The sequence below is a fragment of the Plectropomus leopardus genome, chromosome 10 (assembly GCF_008729295.1).
Source record: "Plectropomus leopardus isolate mb chromosome 10, YSFRI_Pleo_2.0, whole genome shotgun sequence".
In the NCBI taxonomy this organism is placed as follows: Eukaryota; Metazoa; Chordata; class Actinopteri; order Perciformes; family Serranidae; genus Plectropomus; species Plectropomus leopardus.
The window spans coordinates 29624437-29651143 of record NC_056472.1 but is presented as its reverse complement, the minus strand read 5'-3'; the positions used below and the strand labels follow the sequence as shown (position 1 = coordinate 29651143).

General features: G+C 37.1%; 1 protein-coding gene and 1 long non-coding RNA gene across 2 annotated transcripts in view; one reads left to right on the top strand and one right to left on the bottom strand.

Moving 5' to 3' along the window:
* LOC121948950 overlaps positions 1 to 8264 on the top strand; it is a 49608-nt gene extending 41344 nt beyond the window's left edge. Inside the window, exon 4 of the long non-coding RNA XR_006106197.1 lies at positions 8190 to 8264. This is a non-coding gene — a long non-coding RNA (uncharacterized LOC121948950). The remainder of the gene's footprint in view (positions 1 to 8189) is intronic.
* The window catches only part of cryl1 (crystallin, lambda 1), a 41641-nt gene extending 15152 nt beyond the window's left edge, over positions 1 to 26489 (bottom strand). Inside the window, exons 1-6 of the mRNA XM_042494508.1 lie at positions 26392 to 26489; positions 25010 to 25117; positions 20107 to 20233; positions 12145 to 12306; positions 8230 to 8325; positions 7130 to 7228 (exon numbers count right to left, since the gene is read on the bottom strand). Of these exons, the coding sequence (XP_042350442.1) occupies positions 7130 to 7228; positions 8230 to 8325; positions 12145 to 12306; positions 20107 to 20233; positions 25010 to 25117; positions 26392 to 26432 (633 nt within the window). The 5' untranslated portion in view covers positions 26433 to 26489. The remainder of the gene's footprint in view (positions 1 to 7129; positions 7229 to 8229; positions 8326 to 12144; positions 12307 to 20106; positions 20234 to 25009; positions 25118 to 26391) is intronic.
* Between the last annotated feature and the right edge of the window lie 218 nt (positions 26490 to 26707).

Genomic DNA, 26707 nt, shown 5'->3' with positions numbered 1-26707 from the left:
ATGTTTTGATGAATTTATGTGTGCCAACCATTGCAAGAGATTTAAAAAGCAGCATGTAGCAGCACCTGAAAATGTCTGCAACTTGGGAAAACGATGAGATTTGGGAGCTCCTCACACTCCAAGTAGAGGATAAGATCAGCTGCTATATAACAGAGACAGTAAATAATTGTTTTTGCCAATGTTGTTGTTCATAAAGTCCATTTTATGTCACACTAGAGGTTGACACTTTTGTGCTAAACTTCATGCCTCTTCTGATTCTGCAATACTGGCATGCTGTCCAAACTAACACACTGGAGCTAAATGATGCCACACTCGCTTGGTTCTGTGGAAAAATACAAAGGAGGCCTAAAAAAAAGGACTTCCTGGCAGCCCTATAGCACAATCTCTGTGTAAGAGGAGCTATGACCTTGCCTCACTTCTTTTGAGTGGTAAGGTAAAAATGTTTTAAAGTCTTGACATCCTTGTTTTACAACTAAATGCAAATAGATCAGACATATCTGTGGTCACTGTTGAGCATTTTGTTTAGAAATGAACCACATTCTTTGACATTCAAGTAGCATGGAGGAGACACACTTAGCTATTTACACACCGAGTTGCCACAGTCTGATGCTCGAAGTTGCACACAGCTGGAGCTCCCTCCAGAGAAAGTATTGACACTTTAACAGCAACGTGACATTTTTGCCAGCTGGGACCTAAGGGTGCCCTCAGGGTTAATTCTCCTCAACAGGAGCCTCACAAGTGAGTGATCCGTGCACAGTATGGAATGTCATGTAGATATGAGTCTGAGCTTCCACATGTCTGTGTGAAGACACAAATATCACATGGTGGATGCATGGATGCGATGTTACAGTAAGCAGAGAGTCGGGGGGAGAGAGACATAGTAATTTCTACTTTGTTTCCATGAAGTCTGCTGGACGCTTTAATTCTGAGAAGCCGATGGCCGGTGAGATGTCACCCCCAGTGACTGTTGTTGTTTTCTGTTGTTCTGCATTGACTGAATTAACAAGGGTTTTCACCTGACTGCAGGCCCACTCGGCTCATCAGTGAACCAAGACGCTCCTCTTGTAACAAAGAGTCATTTAAAGAAAAGAACAAATTCCAAAAATCTTTTAAAAAAAAAGTCCAAACTGTGACAGACCCAGGACATTTTGTTACAAGTCATCCCATGCTTCCTCTCAATAATGCCAGCTGCTCTCTACCTGTGTTAACCAAAAATGTAACCAGCAAAAGTCAAGCAGTCTTTTTTTAGTGCATTACAAACGTGTCACATTCCTTTTTCACTTCTGTGAAAGAAAAATCATGACTTAGCACTCTCTAACTCTAACTCTGACTCCCTAAACAATAAAAATGGCATAACATGGCAATAACAATCATTTACTCTCCCTGTTATATTCCAGCTGATCTCATCCTCTTCTCAGAGGTACGGAGCTCCTGAATCTCATGCTTTCCCATTTTGCAGACATTTTCGGCTGCTGTTTTTGTTCTTTGAGATAGCTGCCGCTAGTAGCTAAATTTTAAATCTCCCACGGTGGGTCACACACATAGCACATCAACAAAATGTCACATCCTGGCCATGGTTGTCCTGCTGGCTTTCCTGTTTTTTCAGACATCATTTCAGGGCTGTTACTACCTCCTGTGGTGGCTGAAAGGTGAGACAACTCTGACCCTAATGTTGGGATCGTACCTTGTATACAAAACTGCAAGGAGGTGTAATGGCACAATATTCCCACCTTGGACAGGCAGTGTGAAAGGGGCTGTTGATTTGGAAGCCACAACAGAGTCTAAAGTCTTTGAATTCAAATCCTAAGTTAAGTTCAAAGTCCTTCATTTTGAGTTTCGAGTCCAAAACCAGTTACATTGCACTCTGCACTCAATGTAAAGCCATGCGTTGTGTTATCAAGACTTCTGCCTAGCTCAGCTTTAAGTTTCTCATTGGTTATTATTTATTGCAGGGTCATTGTATTGTAGCAGCACAATTATGAAAAAATACTGTATTTACTATAACTATAACTATAACTGTGACACCAAAAAAGCAAGAGACAACTAGTTGATTGGCTTTCTCTCCACTGCTGTTCCTGTACATTATGCAGATACATGAAAGCCTGATGGGGCTGTGCAGTAACCTGCAGGTATAGTGCATCATCTTCAGTTAATTATTCAGTTGACGTGTCTCGAGTTTTATTAAAGGATGCTTGACTTAAAGACGGGGGCAAATTAATCCCAGCATTGTGATGAACCTCAGACAATGCACATGCCATAGAGATACAAAAGTTACCCCGAGGATGCGAGAACATGGCTAATCCAGTGGATCAACCTGTTCTGATACATTCCTCTTGTCAGAAACACATACATCATTGGCTTGATTGGTTTCAAATCAATTAATATGTCAGATGATGACAAGAAGTCATTTTTCTTGTCATGGTTGCGCTGCTTTCATGATTTGATTTATTATTTTTTTAAAAAGACACAGAGTTAACTATGTCTTTATTAAAAATCTAGTGCACGTTGTTCACGTGTGGAAGAACTGATATGTAAAATGTCATGAACAGGTTAATGAGCATTTTTTATTAATTCTGTCATTTTAGCAACAACAAATATAGTGTGCATGTTTTTTTCTTTTTGCTTGTCATTTTAACATTTAACATTTAAATGTCTAAGATATCACAACCTCATCATTGCTCTGATTTATAGCCAACATGACACTAAATACTGTGGTCTTAATTGGTTTTATTGGAGAATTTTCTTGCCCCGTAATGACATAATTTGCTACTTCAGAGTTAACACGTCTTGACAAGGTCGAAAGTGAAATACATTAGCAGCTGATCAGTCCTCAAAAAGAAAACACTCCCTTAAATACAACAGGGAGAGAAAGGGTTTTAAACTGGTAAAGCTGTTTGTACACACGTCAGCAGTAGTGACTCAACTCTGCTCACACTATTATGTTCTTTGTTTAAATTATGGAGCAATGTGGGAGAGTCTGATGAGAAAGAAACAGCCATGTCCATCTATGTCGTCATAAAATCCTGCAAATCAAGAAATAATTTCCATTCAAGCATCAATGCACATGATGGACTGACCTGACTATTAATGTACAGTAGAGGAAACATTCCCATCATGCCTTCGTCCTTATAGAGGACTGTAGAAAATCCGTTACAGTGTGTAAAATCCTTTTAGTGTAAAGTCATGAGTAACTTAGAATAGATTTATTTTTTGATGTGAGAGTCAGTGTGTCTTTACGGATGTTTTCTCAGCTACAAACAGTCACATTTAAACCTCATTCCCACTGCACAAAAAACCCGCTAACAGTCACTAACATCTTTTACAGCTTTTTAATGCAATGGGAATGGGTAGGATCGGCATTCACACCGAGGTCAAATGACTCTGCTTAGACACGGGTTTTTATCGCCTCCAGCTCCGATCAGCATTGATGGGAATACAACACCCAGGAAAACACGGTGATTTAAGCTCTTTAATGCAATGACGTGCTGTCACTAACTACCCTCCGTCTCCTCCCAAGCAGGACTAAAAAATCGATCCAAATTCATGTACACCGAGTTTGAAAGAGAGACTGAATAAGAGATATATAAAGAGAAGAAACCACTGAAAAGTTTTCAAAGACCTCTGTTGCTGTTGCTGTTTACCTGTTCTGCCTATCTGTGATGTCGCACGGACACACCAACAGAACAACACGCAAACACACGAACGCACACAAAAGCTGATAGAAAGACGGCTTGTGCGGTGTGTGTTCACCTGCAGTGGGAATGCAGTATTAAGTAGGTTTACCTGTGGTTGAAGAACCCGCATACATGCGCTAATTTTGGAGGGAAAGCGGTATTAGAGGCAGGGCCATAATCACCTATTTAACTTTGGGGAGCCTGTATCACTGATTGCCCCAGTGATACATTGTTAGATTTTATATATTACAAACAAGAACGTCACAGAAACAGAAAGTCACACAAAACCTATTTTGGTACCAGGTTGGAAACATGTTTATTTCTGCTGTAAAGTTGGGCATTTTCATATAGGGCTCTACAAGGGCTGACTTGCCCTTGGAGTCGGCCTCAAGTGGTCGTTTAAATATTGCAGTTTTTGGTACTTCTGCTTTGGCTTTATTTTTCAGCCCTTGAGGTTGCTGCTTGCTCCTAGTTATTGTTCTTTTACATTTTAATTTGACAGTATTTCTTTTAGTCAGCCTGATGAGTGAGTGGGTGTTACCTTTTACCAGAGGTTCATTTCTGTAAGGAAAATTTATCACTAGCTGATCAGTATTTTTGTTTAGACATTTCAAACATTGTTGTCAAATTGGAGCTGACAATGACTACAAGACAAACTATTTGAAATTAAGAGACATCGTGTGTTAAACGTTGCACCCGTATTGTTGTTGCCTGTGTGCCAACCTTTTGTCTTTCTTTCACTGCTGCCTTGTGTTTACCTTTTGTGAGTGTGTGTGTGTGTGTGTGTGTGTGTGTGTGTGTGTGTGTGTCCATCTGATACAGTTACACACTGTAATTTAGGAGTACAGTAATGTCGGGGACAAGAGCACAATGTGCCGATTTAGTTGTGAAAAGGACACTCTTTATTACACATCTCCGACAGAAAAGAGGTAGAGACACTGATCTAAGTCCTTCTTTAGAGTTATTATGTCCTGTGTTTGTGTGTGTGTCAGCCATGAAATGCGAGACAGGATTTGTTCTGTCAAACAGTTGTAACTTATCCCCACACAGGACAGAGCTAATTCATTACAACTTTAATTATCTTGTAATCTAGTCAACGGTCAGCACTAAGGAGTTTTGTTTGGCAGAAATAACCAACACAATGATTGAAGAGATTTATTACAAAGTCAGATAGCAACCACTACAACCCAATCGCCTGAAAAAAGTCAAAATTGCACGAATTTGCAAATCATGGATACGTCACATTCGTATGTTATCATGTAGCAGATATGTTTATGTTACTTTATGTTTTACCACTGCTGTGGTTAGGTTAAGCACTTGGTTTTAGTTAGGAAAAGATCATGTTTTGGCCTAAAACAACCGCTCTTGGTGACACAGTCGCAGCTGAAAATGCAGTGAAGCTCTGTAAAAATGAGCCACTTTTTATTTCACTATCCTGGCTGGAAACACAGTGCTGTCTTGGTAAAAAATAAAATAAAATAACAAAGAAAGTGTTGAATATTTCATACAAAAGTTTATAAATCTTCTACAGAAATAACTGCCATCAAATTATCAATAAAGAGGGTAGTTTGAGGTAATTCTAATGTTAGTCATATTTTAAGCCTGAATCATAATGAATCATAACAAGTCTTCATGTGAATTAGGTTCAGGTAACAATCATCACACTTATTGTACCTACTATCATTGTAACTTTTTCTTCCATGAGTGATTGTGTAATGGTGCCTGTCATCAGCGGCTAAAGCTCATTTACTCTCATTGTGTTCTTTTTTTGGATGGAGATTATAGCAGAGGTGAGCTGACAAGGGGCTTCCTCTTTTCTGCCTCTGGTACAAAACCATCAGCAGAGATACTCAGCCACACAAAGCCTCTTTGAGATTGAGGAGCTCTTGTACAGAGATGAAAACAAACACATACACACTGTTGTGCGACTAATGTTATGAGGCCTTTCATTAGGACCTGAGCACATGGGTCACAGGATGATATTTTAAGGTGTGTTTTAATTTGCACAGTAGTGTCAGAGGAAAAGCAGTAAAATAATTATAGATTGTATGAAAGATATGGACATAGCCACCATGATGTCACCTGTTGGTTTGAAGCCTCGAGACAGGAATTTTGGACAAATATTTTTGTTTGAGAGCCAGAAGTGAGCATTTGTAAATGAGAGGGTTGAGCCGTGGCAGATGTGCATTGCTTTGACTCCATCCTGAACTAGGGCTGGGCGAAATGACTTAAGATATCACAATATTTTTAGGCTTTATTGTGATACACAATATACTGTATATCTCAGTATTTTGAATCTCTTCTAAACTTCTGTAAATTACTAAAATACAAAATTAAATGAACCACAGTTACAAATAAAGTACCTACTGCCATATAATAAAGTTACATAAACTATTGTTAGAATAAAGTTGAATAAAATACTGTCATGATGTTAAATAAAGAATAACGAAATGAATAAAGAATAGCTAAATAAAGTACTGTTATGGTAAAGTTAAATAAAGTATTGTTATAATTAAATAAATCAAAGCGGAACCTATAGTGCTTTAACTTTGAAGGACCTGGCTCGTCTTGGGCTGGAAGTGTTGATTTTTTTGCTGTGAACTTTAGACTCCAGTCAGCAGTTGGATGCTAGCGTTAGCAGACAGTTAAACTGTAATGATGGTATGAGGATTCATCCATTACAAGCTGGAAACAAACTAACAGCTCTCCAGTTCATATATTAATAGTATTTGCAAGTCATAGTGCTCTATGGTTGCAAAATGTGATGAAATAGTCAAGGTCTTGAGCTCTGCAAAAGCCTTGTTTTTTGTGTGTGTGTCTGTGAAAGGCTGAGAGCCATGGAAGAGAGAGAGAGAAATGAAATGCCAGTGTCAGTTTCTCATGTTGAATCCCCATAATCAGTATTGCTTTCCAGCTCATCCATATTTGTTTGAGTGCCATGCATTGTATAGGCGCCCCCTCGCCCACATGGACAGAGGAAAAGCATTATCAGATGACATAAACAAAATAAAAGATATAGCATAATATGATACAATAGACGTTTTTATCATCAGATGTTATATTTCATCATATCACACAACGCTATTTTATACAGTCTCTATCACCTATTTTACTCCAACTGGGACCATAATTCATAAAATAAACATTATCCTGTATTGAACAAGACTTGAAACTAGCAATTGAAGCCATAAACTCATAAGGAAATTGTTTACTGGGGTAATTACTCAAGTGAGAGAAAGGTTAATTTTTTCAAAGACTTCTATACAATCAGAGAGTTTTTGCAACCAATGGAGTTGTCCCTTTCTGGACATTAAAAGAGAATACAGGTTTAAGGAACTTCTGCAATGGCTTCACTTTTCAGACCTGCAGACTACATCCACTTTTTTATACAGTCTGTAGAAAGAATACATCTACCTTAACTGGTTCATCTATAAGGACAGAAGCAAGACACTGACCTGGACCAGCCTCCAGGACTCTGCAATAATGGCCGCCTGCACTCTGTTGAGGGCGAAGCCATCGATTTCTTTCTTCAGACAGATGGGCGCCTGACCAACCTGAATTGAGACAAATCAAACATGTTAAAAACAGCAATACTGAAACTCCTCAGACAACATTACTTGTGATTCTACATGCTGAAGACAATGAAGTAAAAGTATATTTACATTAGTGCAAATTTTAGTACACCCAGTACTACACTGACTTGATTCCTTACAGGAAGTCATTGGTTTGCAGTTTAATTCAGCATGTTATGAAATTAAGCCTGTGCAGACTTGCAAGGAATTGAGACTTGCTTGGTTCAATCACTGTGTGGTAATTCAGGGACAAGTGAAACAATGAACGTTCAAAAATATACTCATCATTGGTATCAAAACTCAAAAATGTGATCCTACTTGAAAAAAGTCGAAGGCCATGAATTGCATGTTGTTTTTTCATGTTTATAATATTCAGCAATAATTACTCAAAGATATACAAACTGTAATCTGGAAACTAAACATGATATTTTGAGAATAAATAAAGATTTACATTCTGTCCTTTTAGCATAAATACATTAGAAAATAGCAATTAATTAAATTTCAAAAATATGTATATATGCCTGACCATTTAAGGATTAAACTCTTTCCTTTTGTACAGCAATTTGGTGACTAGGTTTTCAATGGTGCTATAAAAATAAGTTTTACTTCACTTACATGTTGAACAGTAGGTAGTGTTTTAACGGTTTTCTGCAGATTGCTAATTTGCACGGATTGCTTTAATTGTTAACTTGTATTTGTTTGACCCTGAAGCTGTGGATGATACTGAGCCACTCATTAAACTACTGTATGTCCTGTTGTATCTGTCCATCAGTATTAGTGTATTTTGTATGAATCTTTGCTGCAAACCAACTTTTGTAAGAGACAATAAAGACACTTCACACCCTGATATTACTCCAGTCCTGCCCTCCATTCTTTTAATCACACTTCAAACCCTCATAATTTTGTTTCCTCATAAATTTTTTTGCTTCTATCTCTCCTGCAGGTCCTGACATATGCAGGATTGTGTAATCGGGGACCTTTACCTTGGTCATGAGGGAGTAGGTGGTGTCCATAACAGTCGCTGTCATCTCTGGGTGAGGCACCAGCTCCACCAGTTTGACAAAGTAAGGTGGGTTTACCTGCAGCATGTTCATAAAAAGCTGGTATGTCATTAAAGGTATTGGGCTTTTTTCAAATACCAGGTGAAACTGTAGTATCATCATAACATCATACCTAAACTGACATCTTGACATAACACCAGCAGGCAATATATCAACATCAAAACAGAGGCATCGATGGAGCAGAACAGGATGGTGCACTTAATGCACTGTAATGATGACTAATCCCTTTTAAGTTCGGTGGTGACCCGAACTGAACCTGTCATTTCAATTGTATTAATGGGTGGGTCATGACAAATGTTAGCACACTGAGTGCCAGAAAGCTCATGAAAAACAGACATGAACTTAAAAGTCACCCTATAGAACTTTTCTTTTGGTTGGCAGCTGAAACTGTTCAAAATGTTCCTGACAACCCCTTTGATACACGAGCGGAGCTAGATAAATACCAGAGTCATCTCGCAAATATTCAGGTCTGGCATAGTTCATATCCTTATTCCTTCTCTTCCTCTCCATATACAAATGAAATGAAAAGGGTTTGTTTTTGGCAGTCAATGTGCCTCACTGCCGCTGTGATAAAGCTGTGACATCAGTGGCCATTGGTTAGTTTTCAGGGTCAGCAGATAAAGAGCTGAAGCATTTTCTAATACCCAAAAGTAAAACAAAAAAGGCACAATCTAAATGTTTTTTAGAACTAAGAAGCTGATACAGATTGCATGTTTGTAGATATGAAACAAAAACGCTGACTGTGGTGAGGTGAGTCAGTGATGGATACTTCAGTCACAGGTTGACAATGGAAAAATAGGTTGTGGAAGAAACACTTTCCCACTCAGATTGACTGACAACCAAATACTTGGATAGAAACAGACAATTTGGCAGTTAGGTTGTGCACCAAGTATCCTTCTCGTGGCTACGACTAGATTTGTTCCGATACTGAAACCAGTCTCATAAATGCCTCAAACACTGCCTGAAACACTGGATTGGGTATTGGAAAGTATGCAAGTCTATGCACCAATCTGACACCACATAATTTATCAACAAGCTTTAAAGGGAAAGTTCATATTTTTTGAAGTGGGGCAGTATGATGAACTGATCTACTGTCAGTGTATTACGTACAATAGTCTGTAGTCTAATCAGTCTGCATACCCCCAGTTTAGAGAAGCAGGCTGGAGTCTGATATTAATCCTTAACAATTTACTGCTGTGGACAGAGTTCAGCAACAGACCATATTTTTGAAAGAAAAAATCTTTTGAAAGCTCTATTATATACATTTTATCTATCTATCTATCTATCTATCTAAAGTGTTTAAAAATCAAATGTAGTACCATATAGTTTGGTATGTGCAAAAAATGGCATTGTGCAATACGATGGTGGCAGTGTGCAATGTGTGTGTTTGTGTCATGTGTGGTGTGTGTTCACAGCAGTAAGGGGGTTTACAGCTCTTTGAATGAAGACGTTTTCCGTCTGTTTATTTTGCTTTTTATTGTACTGTACCTTCTTTTAGAGGGGAGGGGGACAAATAGTCCGTGTTTAGGGTGGGATGGGTCTTTTATGATTCAGCTGGTTTACTTTTCCAGTCGGTTAAAGTAAATTTCCTTTAGAGGTGGTAGCATTTTTTATCACTGAGCCGATTTCACCACCCCATTGCAACTTCAGCCTCTCCCCAGTGCAGCTGCGGTACCATGCTGTGCAGCAAATGCCGAGGAGACTCTCCATGGTGGCCTGGTGGGGGTAAACCAGTGACTGCTGAGGGAGCTGGGACTGTGTTAACCTCCTATGAAGGTACAGCCTCTGTTGGCCTTTTTCACCTGGAGAGAGATGTTTACAGACCATATGAGGTGTGAAGTGATGTAGCCGTCCAGGAATCTGAAACTCTCCACCCACTCCACGTTGTTTCCTTGTATGCAGAGGGCTCTGAATTATCATCTCTTTGGATTTCATTGTGTTTTGGAGGCGGTTGTTATGGGAACTACACACAATCAGATGTTGAGTTTGTCCCTGTATGCTCATTGTCGTCTGTTTTACCATGGTGGTGTCGTCTGTGAGTTTGACAAAGGTGTTTTAGGGGTGATCGGGGGAACAGCAGTCCCTCCAGGATTTTGCGGGCTTTTGTCTGATTGTTGCGGCCTGAAAATTTTGCAATAGCTTTTCTGAAATATTGCGATGCAAGTTGTGTTATCAAAAGAGTTTGGAATTTTTTTTTTAGAGTTATAAGCTCCTTTCACAGCTTCTTTGAGTAGCATCACTGATACAGATGCTTAGCTGAGAGAAAAGGTTATAAATGCACTTCATCCAACGTGTTGAGCCGTAATGTTACAGAAATGCCACCGAATAAATATAGCTGTGCAATTACAGTGGCACTTACCGTAGCATTGTATCACGTTTTTTTCCTACATGGTAACCTACAAGACATCAGTGATGCAGAATTTTAAATTTATTTTTTGGCATTTTTGCCTTTATTAGATAGGACAGGAGATTGCTAGTGTAAAAGGGGGAGAGAAAGGGGAAGACATGCAGCAAAGGGCCACAAGCCGGAATCGAATCCGCGGCCGCTGCGGTAAGGACACAGCCTTCATATACACTGGCTCTAAAGCCTCTATAAAGCCACAGGTAGAATCACTCATTGATAGTTACTATATATTTTAATCAGGATGATGTTTCTTGCATATAATGTGTTGTAATTGCTTCAAACCTCTATAATGTTACCACTTTGGGTTATGTTTGTATGTTCAGTTCTGCTTTGCGGAAGTCCATTTCACACTGCAGCTATAGGCTATTACATAAAGTAGATTAGTCTACTTGGAATTTGTCACAGATAATGTTCAGTCAGTTAAGATTTACTTCACCATTTGTGCAAGAACTACAGAAATTTACATGTCCCCTTTATTACAGGATAGTGTTAGTTTTTGATTATAATGTTTAAATCCACTGCACAGAGTTTAAAGTGCAGCTGTCATGCTAGATGTAACAGTGGTAAAATGAATCTGTTATGTTATATTAATTTGTGATTTTCCCCATGTTTCCTGTCTCGCTTTAATGGAGGTAAAAGTGTTGCTTTTAACTGTAACACTTTTAAAAAAATATTTTCGAAGGCAGAAGTAGGCAGCATGTGATCAGTCATTTTAAAGTGTCAAATGACGCGCTGTACTCGTCAATTGACTTTATTTAATGCACACAGAGCCTGAAGCATAAAGTCTAGATTAATGGAGACAGTTGACAACCACATCCTGTTAACTCAGACGGAGGGCTTCAGGGTTTGTTGAGCCAGCTTAGACAAAGAGAGTCTGGTTTTGTTGAACTTGCTTCGTGGTGTTGATGCAGTTTTATGGTATGTGCTTAAAGCACATACGTTTTTTTTCTTTTAGCAAATAATATATTTTCATAACTGTGACCCACAAAAACAACCAATCAGACCCGAGGAGTGTCTACTGCAGCTGTCAATCGTGTCCATCACTGCTCGCGAACTGCAGTCAAACTATCAAACAGCGCTGATCATGAATCAAGATTCTTTGGTTGCAATGCCTATTCCTCGCCTCAAATGTTTTCAGAAACATATTCTAGTGTACTGGTTAGCTGTAAAATGAGAAAGATTGTGATCCGACTGGTGGTGTTTTAGTTTTAACAAACAGACACTTAAGCTGTCGCACAAATGTAGTGGAGTAAGAAATACAATATTTGTTAGTGTATTATGCAGATGTAGACATATAATGCTACATAAAATGGAAATACTTTAGTAAAGTACCTAAAATTTGTACTAAAATAAAGTACTTGCATACTGTATTTAGTTGAATTCCACCTCTGCTGTTCACTACCTGCTGGTACCATGACTGCAGTATTACTAACCGGATGAGAGACGAGGCAGCGACTCCTGTTCTGTACTTTAGAGAAGATGCTGCTCGGTACCAGACAGGAACTGGAGCTACTCAGGATGACGTCTTTTCCCACAAGACGCTCGATGTCCTGGAAGACGTCCTGCTTGACTTCCAGCTTTTCAAATACACACTCCTGGAAAACATATAAATACAAGAGAGAGTGTAAATCACTTACACACAGAAAATGGGCCATGAAGTCATTGCAAAAAATGTACCACTGCCATGATTTCATTTTCTGTCAGAAAGTAAGTAAGTATTTTCTCAGGCCAGAGTCTTTGTAATGTACAGTACAGTATGTTGAGGGTGTCTGCAGTGGTGTAATGTAACAAAGTAATAACACTTCATAACAATACTTGAGTATTTTTGGGGTATCTGTACTTTAATTAAGTTTTCATATTTCTATAAATTTTCACTTTTACTCCGCTACATTTCCTAAATAAAACGTATACTTTTACTAAGCTTCTAAGAAAAAAGGGTAGGAATTAGGAGATTTCTTAAAATCCTTTATGTTGTTAAGAAGACCTTTTTTTTCAATGTAATTTACGCGCCATTTTTAATGTGGTGTAATGAAGAAGGAAAACTTAATAATTCTTAAAATTTGAACTGCTTGCTTTTTTCTTCTAATGTTTATTTTATTATTTATTTATTTATTTGCTGTTTATTTAAAAGGGACACAGCATATTAATTAACATCAGTATAAAATACAAATGTAAATAAGCTTGAGTTAGTAGGATTGCTAAATTACATCCGTAATCCAATGACAGGTAACAGACAATAGAAAGAAAGAAAGAAAGAAAGAAAGAAAGAAAGAAAGAAAGCAAGAAAGAGGGAAAAAAACAACAATACAACAATTTATACAGAGGACAAAAGTGCAGTAACAATAGTAGTAGTGATGGTACTAGTAATGGAAGAACAATTATTATTATAAAAACACTTTTGATACTTAAGTACAGTAAATATCAGATACTTTTAGATTTTTACTCAAGTAATATTCTAATAGGTGACTTTAACTGTCACAGAAAGTCATTTTCTGGTAGGAAATCTACTTTTACTCAAGTGAGGCTTTAAGATACTTAATCTACCATTGCATTTAAGGCGTGTCCAACTCCACTTTGCTACTTAAATGGTGCAAAATCTGGCGACAAAGTAAGGCACAAGGGAGAAATGGGTTGTATTTAATCCCTTAATTAATTGTTATGGGATTAATCATTAATGTTACGCCCCAAAACATGTGTTTGGGTGTAACATGAATTCAACTCAGTGTCATCCCACACTCTCTTTAAAAGTCAGGTGCGCCTGCACTGCTGCATTGCTATTTACACTGTGGATTTTGCAAACTGTAGAAGTGAGCAGTTTTCTGCTGAGAGTAATTTAGTCAGAGCATTAATGTCACTGCAGAAAATATCGTGGGGCATTATGTTACGTTATGAACTTAAAAGGGGAAGCAGAAGAAAAAATTTTAGGTGCAGTGTTTTTCTTCATAGGAAGTCAGACAACAGCTCTGCAGCTCTGCTCTGCTCTCTGCTATGTTCACATTTTACAGAATGTTGTTAATGTTTTCCTCATTAATAATGTATTATTTCCTCCACTGGCAACCTAGCCGTGTCTCCCTGTGTGTGAATGTACACGTATGAACAGTCAATGTCAATGTCAATGTCAAAGTAGTTACACAATTTTAGCACTGGCAGTTAAAATAACAACTGCGTCGATCCGAAACCAGCAATGAAAGTTACACTGTGCTGTGTACGGCTTTGTGTTTTGTGTAAGACAGGGACCCTGAAGTTCCTGCTCCCACTTTTCAAACTTTCCTTGAGAAAGTGTTAAAAATTATGCAGGCAAACACAATCTTCAAATTTAAACACTTCAGTCAACACAATAATAAAGACTTGGTATTTTGATTCTGGGTAAGCGTCAAACTTTGGTATTGAGCATATAAATGAAACCAAAACTATCAGTAGAGATAAATTCCTACAAAGATGAGTTGAGAAGATAATTTTGGGTGAGTCAGTCCTTAAATGTTGTAGCTTTGTTGTCAATCTTTCTTTGATTTTAGCAAAGATAAAAACTGTACATATCACAACAGTAAAATAAGCTTTGACTTTGGTTCGTGATGAACGGAAAACTACAAACTGTGACAATGGAAATGTACTTTGACAATTATGTCGCAGGCCGCATTGTTCTCACACATTAAAAAACCTGATATAACCAGTTTGGGATTCTCAACCATCCATCAAATGCAAGTTAAACTTTTTTAACAACCCTTTCTGACTCTGCTGTATATTATTGAACTATCTGCCCTGGGAAAAGGAGTGGCTGTCACAAGTGATAGTCAAATGTTATAAGCTCTTTAAATGGTATTCATCAATTGTGTGGAACTGCAATAACTGGCTGGACGAGCAGAATACCTGCTGTATGCGTGCATAATAATGTAATGCTCCAATTATTAACAATGTGAGCTTTCATAATGTCTACAATGTATTATTCCCAGCTGCATTTTCACAGTCTTACTACTATATTACTGATTTTAGCTATTTTATATGTTAAATGTATTTTTAAAATTATGTCTTGATTTGAAGCAGATCATATCTCTTCTCCTTGAGCAGGGAAACAACCCGTTTGCCTGATTTGAAGCACCGTGTTTGTGTAGAAAAACACCTGTATGGAAACATTTAGATGATGGTGAGGAATGCAGGCAGTGGTAATGTACATAAGTGTAGTCTACGTACTGTCTGATAGTATGTTGTATACTGTTTCCTGAGTAAAGTTGAAATGACTTAAATTTAAGCTTTGCGATAGCTTTGACCGGAGGCATTATGTTTTTGGGTCTTCTATCTGTCTTCTCGTGAACATGATATCTCAAGAACGCCTTGAGGGAATTTCTTCAAATTTGGCACAAACATCCACTTTGAGTCAAGGAGGAACTGCTTAGAATTTGGTGGTCAAGGCTACTGTGACCTTTTTTCTGTCTCATACTTGTAAACTTCACTTCTAATGATTGTCTTGAGAAAGGTTCCTCAAATTTAGCACAAATGACCACTTAGACAGAAGAACTAACTGATAAGAATTTGGTGGTGAAAAGTGAAAGGTCAAGGTCACTGTGACCTCATCTGTCTCATTCTTATGACCATGATATCTTATGAATACCTGGAGGGAATTTCTTTAAATTCGGCCCAAACATCCACTTTGACTCAAGGATGAACAATTAGATTTTGGTGGTTAAAGGTCATGGTTACTGTGACCTTGTCTGTCTCATTCTCTTGAACATCTCAAGAAGACATTGTGGGAATTTTCTCAAATTTGATTTGATCTGATTGGATTCAAAAATTGAGGTGATTAGATGTGGTAGTGGAAGGTCAAAGGTCACTGTGACCTCACACAATATGTTAGGTGTCCACCTTGAAACTGTGCTGACTGTTTAGATCTTCTGTGCTGACGAGGGAAGATGTGTGTGAAGAATTCATGTTTTCACAAACATGGATGTAAACTAACCCTAACCCAACTTGACTGGTTTTCTGAGGCATTTAACCACAAGGCGGTCATTCTAGTCATGATTTTAATATAATAATGATAAAACTATACAAGTTCTGGCTGAGTGATCTGAGCAAATAAATGACTGGGTGTGCCAAAATTTTCTTCAATTAAACAAAGACAAAACCGGGGTAACTGCTTTTGGAGCATAGGAGGAGCGATTAAAAGTCAGCGTTTTGCTTCACTCGGACATGTTATAAACTGCTGGCCAAGCCAGAGAACTTTGTGTAGACATGACGAGTACAGCCCTGCTATTCTCTAGCTCTTTAATGGCATTTTTACTAGTATTTCAATGTTTTATAATGTTATTCTGTTTTAACTTTGTCTCGATGCTTTTAACATAGAGCACTTTAAATTGCCTTGTTGCAGTAATGTGCTATGCAAATAATAAACTTATCTTGCCTTGCAGCCTTTGTCAATTATACCCCAAAGCTATGGAACACACAACCTATAGATATCAGAGAAACCAGATGACCAAATATTTTTAAAGAAAACTAAATACATCCTTTAAATAGCTCTGAATTCACAAAAAAACTTACTTACATACTTTACACTGCTGCATCTCTTTTGAAATGTTGTATCTTAATGGATTTAAGGATATATGGTTTTATTATTTAATGATTTAAGGATTTTAAGATTCACTTTAGGATTAAATTTTTGTTTTAAGCTGTTTTTTGACATCCTTTTATATTGACCTTCTTGGCCTGTTTTATGTTCATTCCTTCTATTTTCAAGTGAATCACTCTGGGCTTATTATGTCCTTATTATAAAGCACTTTATGCTGCATTTCTTGTATTAAATGGGATATATAAATAAAGTTTATTATTGTTCTTATTATTATAATTATTATAATTATTATAATTATTATTATTATTATTATTATTATTATTATTATTATTATTATCGATATGTTCTGTAACAAATCTGACTGAGACAAATGTTCTGCGGGTGAAAACTGCATCAGATGGTGTCATACTATCAGGAAACGTGAAGCTGACTCACTGAACAGGAAAACTATTTGTTATTTCCCTGTTCCTAATAAGTCCTCTATTGTTCCTTTTCTGGATGAACTCAGTATAGAGTATTGATTTATTCTGGCCCTACCTGTCTTTGCTGTGCTCTGATCACGGCTGTGACATCAAGCACAACTGACTGCTTCAACAGTCAGGGCTGCATACGTGACATTTTTCCAGCTTAAGAGGAAACTTTCATTTTTATTTCAAGACATGAACATGACTGAGTTAAAGTGAACAAGTGTCCATTGTTCAGTGTGTGTTTTTGTTTGTCATCATGAAAAGATGAGATGAGTGATTCTGTGTTAAAATGTCAAATTTCAACACCAGGGTGCCTCTTGTAATGAAAACTTCCACCTGAACCTTTGTCAAAGGAAAGCTCTACTTTTGTTAGTTTGTTGGCATAACAGACAGCTCAAGCCAGAGGTGGGAGTAACTCACACACGTGCAAGTCTCAAGTCTTTAACCTTCAAGTCTGGATTAAGTTACTATGGTGAAAATACAGCGAGTCAAGTCCCTGCAATAAGTTAAACAATTCAGGTTATAAAACTCTGATGGTCAACGTGAGATTTCTAGCGATTGTTTTATCAGCCAATAAACAAACTAAAAACCCACATTCACACATTTATTTGTGGGTTTTATAGTGACAAATGAAGTTTGATGTTGTGTTTGACTTATCAGAGCTTTTTGAGCTTTTCTCACAACCATCACTGACAACAAAATGCTTAAATTTACATTTTTGGATTCATGATAGCAGCCTTTAGTACCGACGTCTGCTGATCCGCCATGTCATAGTGGGTTGCCAGTTTTGTGCATATTGCATTAGAAATTACCCAATCATGTTTCCAAATCAAGTAATACCACCAACAGTTGTGTGCCTCTGCGCATTAGTCAAGCTGCACTTAAAGTTTCCATCTATCTTTGTGAAAACAGGGACACTTCAGACACATCTCCACCCATCATCACAGAAGATCTGTACAATCGGTACAGTTTTAAGGTGGACATCCAAGATTAGTGTCACCAATTCAGTATCTGACGAAATGTCTTCCCTACCATTCCTGAGATATGACGTTGAGTAACGTCCATAAGTATTTTATGTACATTATGATGTCACAGTTGACCTTTGACCCTTTGGATTCAAAATGTAAGACCTTCGTCACTATATCCTGAGCAAATAAAATCTTGAGTTATGGCCAAAAACATGCTTTATTAGGTTCCTGTGACCTTGGCCTTTGACCTTTGACCACTCAATTGTAGTCAGTTTATCCTTGAGTCTAAATGGCAGTTTGTGCCAAATTTGAGTAAACTCCCTCAGGGCAATCTTCAGATATTGTGTTTACGAGAATGAGACTGACAAGGTCACAGTGACCTTGACCTTTTACCACCAAATTTCTAATGAATTCATCTAAATCTATATGGATGTTTGAAAAATTACTTCTCAACATCTACAACATATTTATTTTAAAAAACAAACAAAAAACAGTCCAAGTCCCTTCGATTCATAGGTCTCAAGTCTAAGTCAAGTCTCAATTCATGAATACCAAGTCAAAGTCAAAGTGTAGTCTCTTATCAGTGTTAGTCGAGCAAGTCTGAAGTCTTCAAAGTTCCTAATACGTCCTCTATTGTTCCTTTTTTGGATGAACTCAGAATAGAGTATTGATTTATTCTGGCCCTACCTGTCTTTACTGTGCTCTGATCACGGCTGTGATGTCAAGCACAACTGACTGCCCAAGTCTTCAAAGTTGCAACTCGAGTCGGACTTCAGTCAAGTGATGTGACTCAGGTCCCCACCTTTGGCTCAAGCTCTGACACAGTATACTCAGGTTAGTCGGAAAAAACGTAATAGTGATTGGCCAAAAGGTATAAGGAAGACTTTCCCCACACAGGAGTTGTGTAAGATGTTATAGAGTTTTGCTGTTGTTTAATACAGTCCCGCTTTTACATCAAGAGTTTCTCAGGTTTTAAATTCTCCTTTCATCGTGGAGGCATGCAAAAACAAAATTTCCCTCTTGAATTCAACATTTGTTATACTAATGCTAATTTTGTAGGTGAAGTATTTCTTTAATCTATGATAAACAACTAAGTCAGTCATAATGACCACACCCAACAGTTGTGTTATGACATGTAGCATGCTGTCATTATTGTGTTAAACATAACTGTCTGAAACATTAGATGTTGCTTTGGTTTACACAGCATAAAATCCACAAAGAAGGAAACAGTCTAAACTTTGCAAAATGCCCAAACTCAGCTTAGATGTATTTTAGGGTTTATTCAAAATGTACTCTGTGGTATCATAGAATATGTCAGTATTAACCAATGATGCTGAGCCCCTGTGAGGGCAGTCAGTGTAATTTTGAAAATACCAGAACATACAGTACTGAGATCACTATAATCAATCCATAGTTTGATTTATGGTGCATGACTGAATGTATGTCATCTGTGAATTAACCAATAAATGACCCAACAGTATAGAGCTTCCACTGCTGCTCACACCACACAAACATTTGGTGGAAAAAGTACTCAGATTTTTTACTTACGATGCTAAAAATAGTCTATTACAAGTAAAATCCTGAATTCAAAAAGTAAATGTACTTAAGTATTATCAGCAAAATGTATTTAGAGTATCAAAAATAAACACACTCTCTACGCAGAATAGCTGCTTTTTAAGTATCATAGCACAGATAGTTATTATAGAATTATCTATTGTTCTGTTTTTATTACTAAGAAATACATGCATAGGTATTTCAGTGTTGTGTCAATGTGGAACAAAATTTAGACACTTTGTATACTTATAGGCAGACGATATAAGGCTGTCTGAGTCAGTGTCCTTGTTTCCTGTCTCCTAAAAACAAACTTTTATCAGAAAGAATATTGATCTTTTAGTGACATTTAATTTCATTTTAATTTGTTTCATTTGATCTTTGTTTTTCTGTGTTTAGTTTTATTGTAAAGTACTTTGTAACTATTTATTATTATTATTATTATTGTTAGTGGTATTGTAAGGCATCAAATTGAATAAATAGAAGGTGATCGAGGTGTTTTTAAATGTAAAAATTAACTAAAGCTGTAAAATAAAAGAAGTAATACAGTACAGTAATGCCATATCAAATGTGAAGTAGAAATATAAAGTAGTAGACAATGAAAACACACAGGTAAAGTTCTAATACCTAAAGACTGTACATAAATATAGTACTCGAGTAATTGTACTTAGTTAGGTTCCACCACTGGAAAATACCCACACTGCAGTGATGGGAAACACCAGCTTTCAGTAAGATTTTGATGGACAAACAAGTGAATGATAAAAACAAACAAATCAGCAGAGACCAATCTGTCTTGATTTTAGCACTGTGTGGACAGCGTGTGCTGGTGATAGTGGTCGTCTCTTGTGTCACCTGAACAAAGAAGGCTCCCTCCAGCGCCTGAGCCAGGTCATCGTAGCTGCTGACCAGGGCGAGCTGCTGCGCGGCGCTCAGCTTTCCTCTCAGCATGTGGGCTTCCTCCAGCTCCTCCATCTGCTTCCTGAGCCAACAGAGTGAAAGCAGGCAGTTAACACTCACTAAAAACACTTATGACAAATGACTATGCATGTAACAAATAGTCCCCTATGACTTTTAACAATACTCTCTTAAAATCTAATGATTTACCACCAAAATGTAGCACATTTGAAAGGTAAAAGCATTTTCTTTTTAATTAAATGAAAATTATTTTAACAGATTGAGTAGATGAAACCTGGAGCAACATCACTTTTCTTGTGCTACAAAAACCCTGAGCAAAGCGTGCAATTTCTTTTAAAAACACTGGGAAAAGGGCAATGAGCAACTTGTTAAGAAATATTCCTCAAATTGCAAGAAAGTATTAGATTTTTAAAAAAAAATAAAAACAATTTAAAAGAGCTTAGGAAAGCTATGTAATTGTTATAATTTCATATTTAAAATTTGTTTACAAAATTATTTTAATCTTTGAATACTTTTTTTAGGTCATTTCCTTGTTTTTCTTTAAGATAGCACTCGGCTTGTGGTGTTAAAAGCACTACAAATAATTTGTAAAACTCAGCAGCATGTCTCTTTTCAGAAATCACGACTCTGTTACTCAAGATAATCCACATATCTTGTTGAGGGCTTCTACAGTATCAAACAATGGATGTGGCTATCTTGATATCACTCATTGGTTTGTGGACTTCCATTTTGGAGTGAAGTTTGAAATTTCAGCCATTCAGCCGTAGAGGTACGAGGAGCGGATCTGACTCAGACCGTCAGGCCTGTCACTCAAAGCAGCCGCACTTAATTACAGTGACTTTAAGCCTTTATAAAATGAAAACAGGTGAGTTAAATTACAAAAAAAAACCTCCCCCACACAGAAGTTATGAACAAGGCATTTTGCTATAGAGACCAAAGATTAGTTTTTTGTACCAGGCTGTAAACATGTTTAATTTCTGCTGTGAATTTGGGCATTTTAACATGGGGGTCTGACTCACTTTTGGGGACAGCCTCAAGTGGCCTTTAGACTAGAACTGCAGTTTTTGGAGCATGCTGGCTTTATCTTCAAGCCCGAATGTTGCAGCTTGGTTGTGAGCAATATGATGTTGCAACTTTTGTCTTTCTACCAAATTACACCCGCCAACCGTATCACTGCTCAAAAGGAGACGTGCATCTACTGCTAGCTCACCATGCACCACCGAGCTAGCTAATGTTGCAGCAATTAAAATTAAAGTCTTGCGCCGTCACAAGCACAAGCCTGTTGTCCATAAGTAGATGCACGCCTGCCTCTTGCGAGGTGATACAGTTGGCAACAACAGAAAACAGTTCCTACATCAAACTGCTCACAACAAGGTCTGTGTATTACCTTTTATAACTGGGTGATGATTTTTGGAAAGACATTGCTGTTGAGTTTTTCAGACATATTTTTTCAAGACTTTGAGCTCCACGAACCGAGTGCCGTCTAGTTCCAATATACTGGAGTGTTTGTGGGCAGATGACTGAATGCTGTCAGGCTGGTTTACCAGCCAAAATAGGAACCAAAATTAATCAGCTGGCACTCATGTTAGCACAGCAGCAGCTTTTGTTTAGCTGATTAGATGAGTCAGCAACATACCTGTCATACATCAATTTATGCGTCATAATAAATTTGTTGTAAATAACACATGAGTCATAACACAAAAACACAGCTTATAATTGGAGACACTTCTAACAGGTTGTTCGGCTAGAAATCAAACACAAAAGGAGACTGAAAGTACAATGACACCATCTGCTGTTCATACAGGCAACTGAATCTCCAACAGGCTGAACAGTGAGAGTAAAAGCACCACAGATTAGATATTTACAATACAAGATAATCTTTGTACAAAGTTTGGGTTTGTGTCACAGGGCCAGAGAAAACCAATAAACACTGAAACATCTATCAGCGGATTCATCAGATAGTTGAACAATTGAAAACATACTGGCAACAAATTTAATATTAAATTAATATTTTTAGTCACTAGTTAAGGTTCAGAAATGTGATGATTTGCTGCTTTTCTTTGTTTTATATCCCTAAAAATTTAACATTTGTTTAGTTTTGCACTGTTGAAATAAATTAATAAATAAATAAATAATAAAATAAATAATAAATTACAGGGGAAAAAAATAAAACAATCCTTGGTTTGAGACTGAGACTGTTTGGCATTACGTTCCCTACTGCAGTCTTCAGTTCTCCAACAGGCTGAACAGTGAGAGTAAAAGCACCACAGATTAGATAATTACAAACCAAGATAATCACGACATCTTTGTACAAAGTTTGGGTTTGTGTCGCAGTTTCAGAGCTGCAGAGCTCCTTCATATTAGGTTGTTTTTCTGACAGTTTTCACCAAAAGCCCTTTGTCATTCCACAGTAATGTTTAACCAGCGTTGACGTGAGTTTTTAGGCCTGTTTGCCCATTTGTTCCTATAGTGAGAGGAAGTCACTGATCATGCATTTCCCACATGTCTTCTCTTTAAGCACAAGAGGGAAGACGGGTTATATTTTGGACAGGGTCTGACAGTGCATCTTGTTAATGTTCCCTTCCTGTTTTGCAGCCACACACTCCTGCTGACCAGAACCATGAGAGAGTAAATCCCCTGGTGTGAGAGTATGCCAACATCTGGATAGGAAGGCCTTGTGATATAAAATGCACAAGATAATCATCACTTACATCAACCTAGAACTTAGTGAACCTTATTTTTATCATCTTAGCCTCCAGTTTTGTTGTAATTTGTTGATGAGATACTAGCTGTAGCGCTATAACAAATTTCTGTAAAAATACAGTTATGTACCATTTTTCAAAAATACACCAAAACATCGTAAATCTGTATGTTTTTTAGAGAAAAAGGAGGAGCCATTTACTGTATGATTTAACAGCATGATGCAGTGTTTTTCTTTTTACTAAAATTAGGCCTAATGGAGGGACAGAAACCACACGCAGGTTAGCTACAGTCGTAACCATTTTAGTTTAGTTTAGTTTAATTGCACAAAATTGAAAACTGCATAAAATCCAGACAAAAAAAATGTGTCGGAAAGATCAAGAAGTCAGAGGCTTATACAAACAGATCTCCCTTCAACTTGAAAACAAAGAAACCAAAACAAAAATGAAGAAAAAACATTTTACAGAAAAATACAACAAAAGATGAATGATAAAAAAGAGCAAACCTCAAACTCTACTGCAGAATAATGTAATGAATTTAACAACAATATAATGTTAAGAGTAAACATGGTCTTCCATACAGGTCTTGTAAAGTTTATCCAGCGCAGTGCCTTCCTGTCCTGGAATTTAAACTATGTTTTATCAGTTTTTTTTATCAGTTTATATCAGAAATTAATCTAGCAGATAAAACCGAGCAGCTAAATTAGGAACAAACGTTAAATTTATACTGTATATTGTGATTGTGTGGTATAGTTTTAAATCATATTTCATCCATCCACACAATGTTTACTATACTTCCAAATGAGGTTTGGGTATGCAGGTGAGAGATCACCGTGGCCACCGGGAGTTCAGAAGTGAATTTCACATCATCAGTGCAGCTTGTAATGGTGTATCTTCTGTTATGGAGTATCTTAGGTCATACCCAGGATAGGAGACTTTGGCCAATCACAGGTCATTTCAGAGAGAGAGAGCTTTCTTATTGGCTGTTGCAGATGAGACTCGTCCCTTTGGTGAAAGGCTGATTCAATAGTAAAGAATCATGCTGAGAAAGTTTCTGTTGCAGCATTGGCAACAACTGACTACACTGCAAAGCAAACCAAAAAAGCAGAGTTCCTACAGCTTAAGGCAAGTTAGATTTAACACTTTTTAAAGCCTCTTTGCATAAATTTAAGACCGATTTTACAATGACTAGAATTTAAAAAAAAAAAAAAAAAAAGAAAAGAAAAAAAAACCACGCACCAACATGAATTTTTAGAGTTGGGGACAATTATGTGTATGTCCCCAAATGTGTATCGTAACATGTAACATGACTTGGCAGTTGTGTTTTTCCCACTTTGCATTTGTCATTCCTCTGCCTTAGAAACAATATAATGAGGTCTGTGTGATGTTGAATCAAGAGGCATTTTGTAAATCAAACATATAAAAAGAAGATGTTACTAATTATATAGAGATTTTACATCATAAAAAACATCATTAGATTGAAAACAAAATCCTGCTTTCAGGCATCTTAGCATTTTTAAGACTTTTAACAGATATATTTAAAGCATTTTTATACCAATCAAGGCCTTATTTTTAAATAACTGAATTCAATGCCTTTTAACACTTTGTAAGGATTTGCAGGATCTGTGCAAAAAAGGTGACAGTAAGGTGGCTAGCTACCTAATTTGTGGTCTGATAAACAGAGAGAGCGAAGGGCGAGGACAGGTTGAGCGAGTGTGCTGCACACAACTCTACAATGAAATAAGATTAAATAGATCACTGTATGGGGAACACTGTGCTACTGTATGAAAAGTGTGCATATGTAATAATACATTAAAAAAGACAAAAATAATGACAACATTTCTTTACCTACCAGAAAATGCTTCCAAAACAGCAAACTTAAAAAATCACAAATAAACACAAAATAATTTGAGACTTCATTAAGTCATTAAGTTAAGTCATGTTAAGTTTGTCTATGTCTGTCTGTGCCTGAGCCGACACAGCTGATGCTAAGGCAGGAGGATGCAACCCAAATGCAAAGAAAAATGATTGTTGTGTTTATAACTACGGAAAAAATGATGTAATATTACATTAATTAAGAATGCATTACAGGGTGGTTTTAATTCTGGTTAAAGATAGCAGGATTGTGTAATAAGGCTGACCTCATCTCTGTGATGGCTTTGGCAGCCTGTCCTGGTATGTTGTCATAGATCTTCACACTGTAGCCTCCACTGGCAAACACCATAGTCCAGGAGCGGCCGATCAGCCCGCTGAAACACACACAAATACACATTTAGGATGCTCACACTGGACTGGGATAACAACAAAAATGCCTTTAACCCTTTGAAACCTGAGCAAATTGGTTTGATTTCCAAACAAAAACATGGAGAGAAGGCAACTTAAGAAGATATAGACCAAAGATTAGCAAGAAAAAAGTTTTTAAAAAAAAGTTTAAAGAAAATTACCTGATAATAAGCAAAAAAGAAAGAAAGGTACAACAACAACAGCTTAAAAAAGTATTCTGTAACATAATTTTAGATATATACTTATAATAATTACACATTAATTACACAGTTTTCTAAACATCTTTCCTATTTTTTTTTTTTTAATTTCCCTATTATTTTTTAATAAATAATAATCATTTTCAGGTCTTTTTCTTGTCACCTTTTACTTATTTCTTTTAATTTTGAGGTTATTTCTTCTCATGTTTTCGAAAGGAATCAAACAAATTTGCTCAGGTTTCAATGTGTTAAACAGCTTGTAAAAGGCTATTGAAGCACAAGAAAACTGATGTCCTTTCAAGTCTCAGAGGGTTAAACAATTATACATTTGATCATTTGTCACAATTGGCCAGGGCTTTTTTGGTCATTTTTCAACCCTGGCTCATGTTATGCTTCAGTATCTCTCTTGCTCTGTCTGTCTCTTCTTGTATTTCCCAGCAGTTTACTCTTTCTTCCCTACACAGGGAAGTTAGTCACGCATTACTTGCTGCATTGTTTTTACTGTCGCCCTGTTTAACAGCCCTGCTGTGGAAATTCGGGTTAAATGGGTGTGCATGTTGCGGACAATTATGTGTGTATGTGCACGTTAAAAACTTTTTAAAATTTAAGAAAAGGGTAGCAAATATCTGGGTTTGACAGCTCTACACATTTAAGAAGAGTGGGATGTGTCTGTAACAGTTAGTATTTACTCTCCAGGTTTAAGGGAGGTCGTCCCAGAGTACTGCCAATTTTAGCTGAGTGTGTAGAAATAATGAACAAGGTACAGAAAACAAGTTAAAATGTACACAAGTATTTCCTCATACAACTGCCAGGCCACTTCATAGAGTTAAAGCTTGTCTTTAATAGCCATGTATCATGATAACGCACAAGAAGTCCGGAAATCCACTTAGCTAGCTAACATGCAAGTCAGTGCAATGCAATCAGTAAACTATGATTATGTGCAAAATAACTATGGTTTAACAAAACAATGCAAATGTAGTATTATCAAAGCAATTCATACGTAACTTGAGTTCAAACATGATGAAAGCGTCCTTTTTGCTCACCTTCCGATCACAGTAATGGTCTTCATATCAGCAGAGCTCATTTTCAGATTGTTTTGAGGGAAAATTAGAGAAACGTTTTGATCGTTATTTATCGGAGCTGTTGCACCTCCCCTCTGCAGTCACGCTGCTGTGTAACGGTACGGTGAGCTATAAGGACCAAACAACCCCAAAAAAGTGCAATTTACTGCATATTTCACGTCAAAAACAAATCTCTGCTATAGAATATGTATATTTGCTATTGTTAACTGAATATTGTTTACGATATTTAAGACGAAACTAAAATGAAACAAGCGAAATCTAGCGGGTAGTTTTCTGT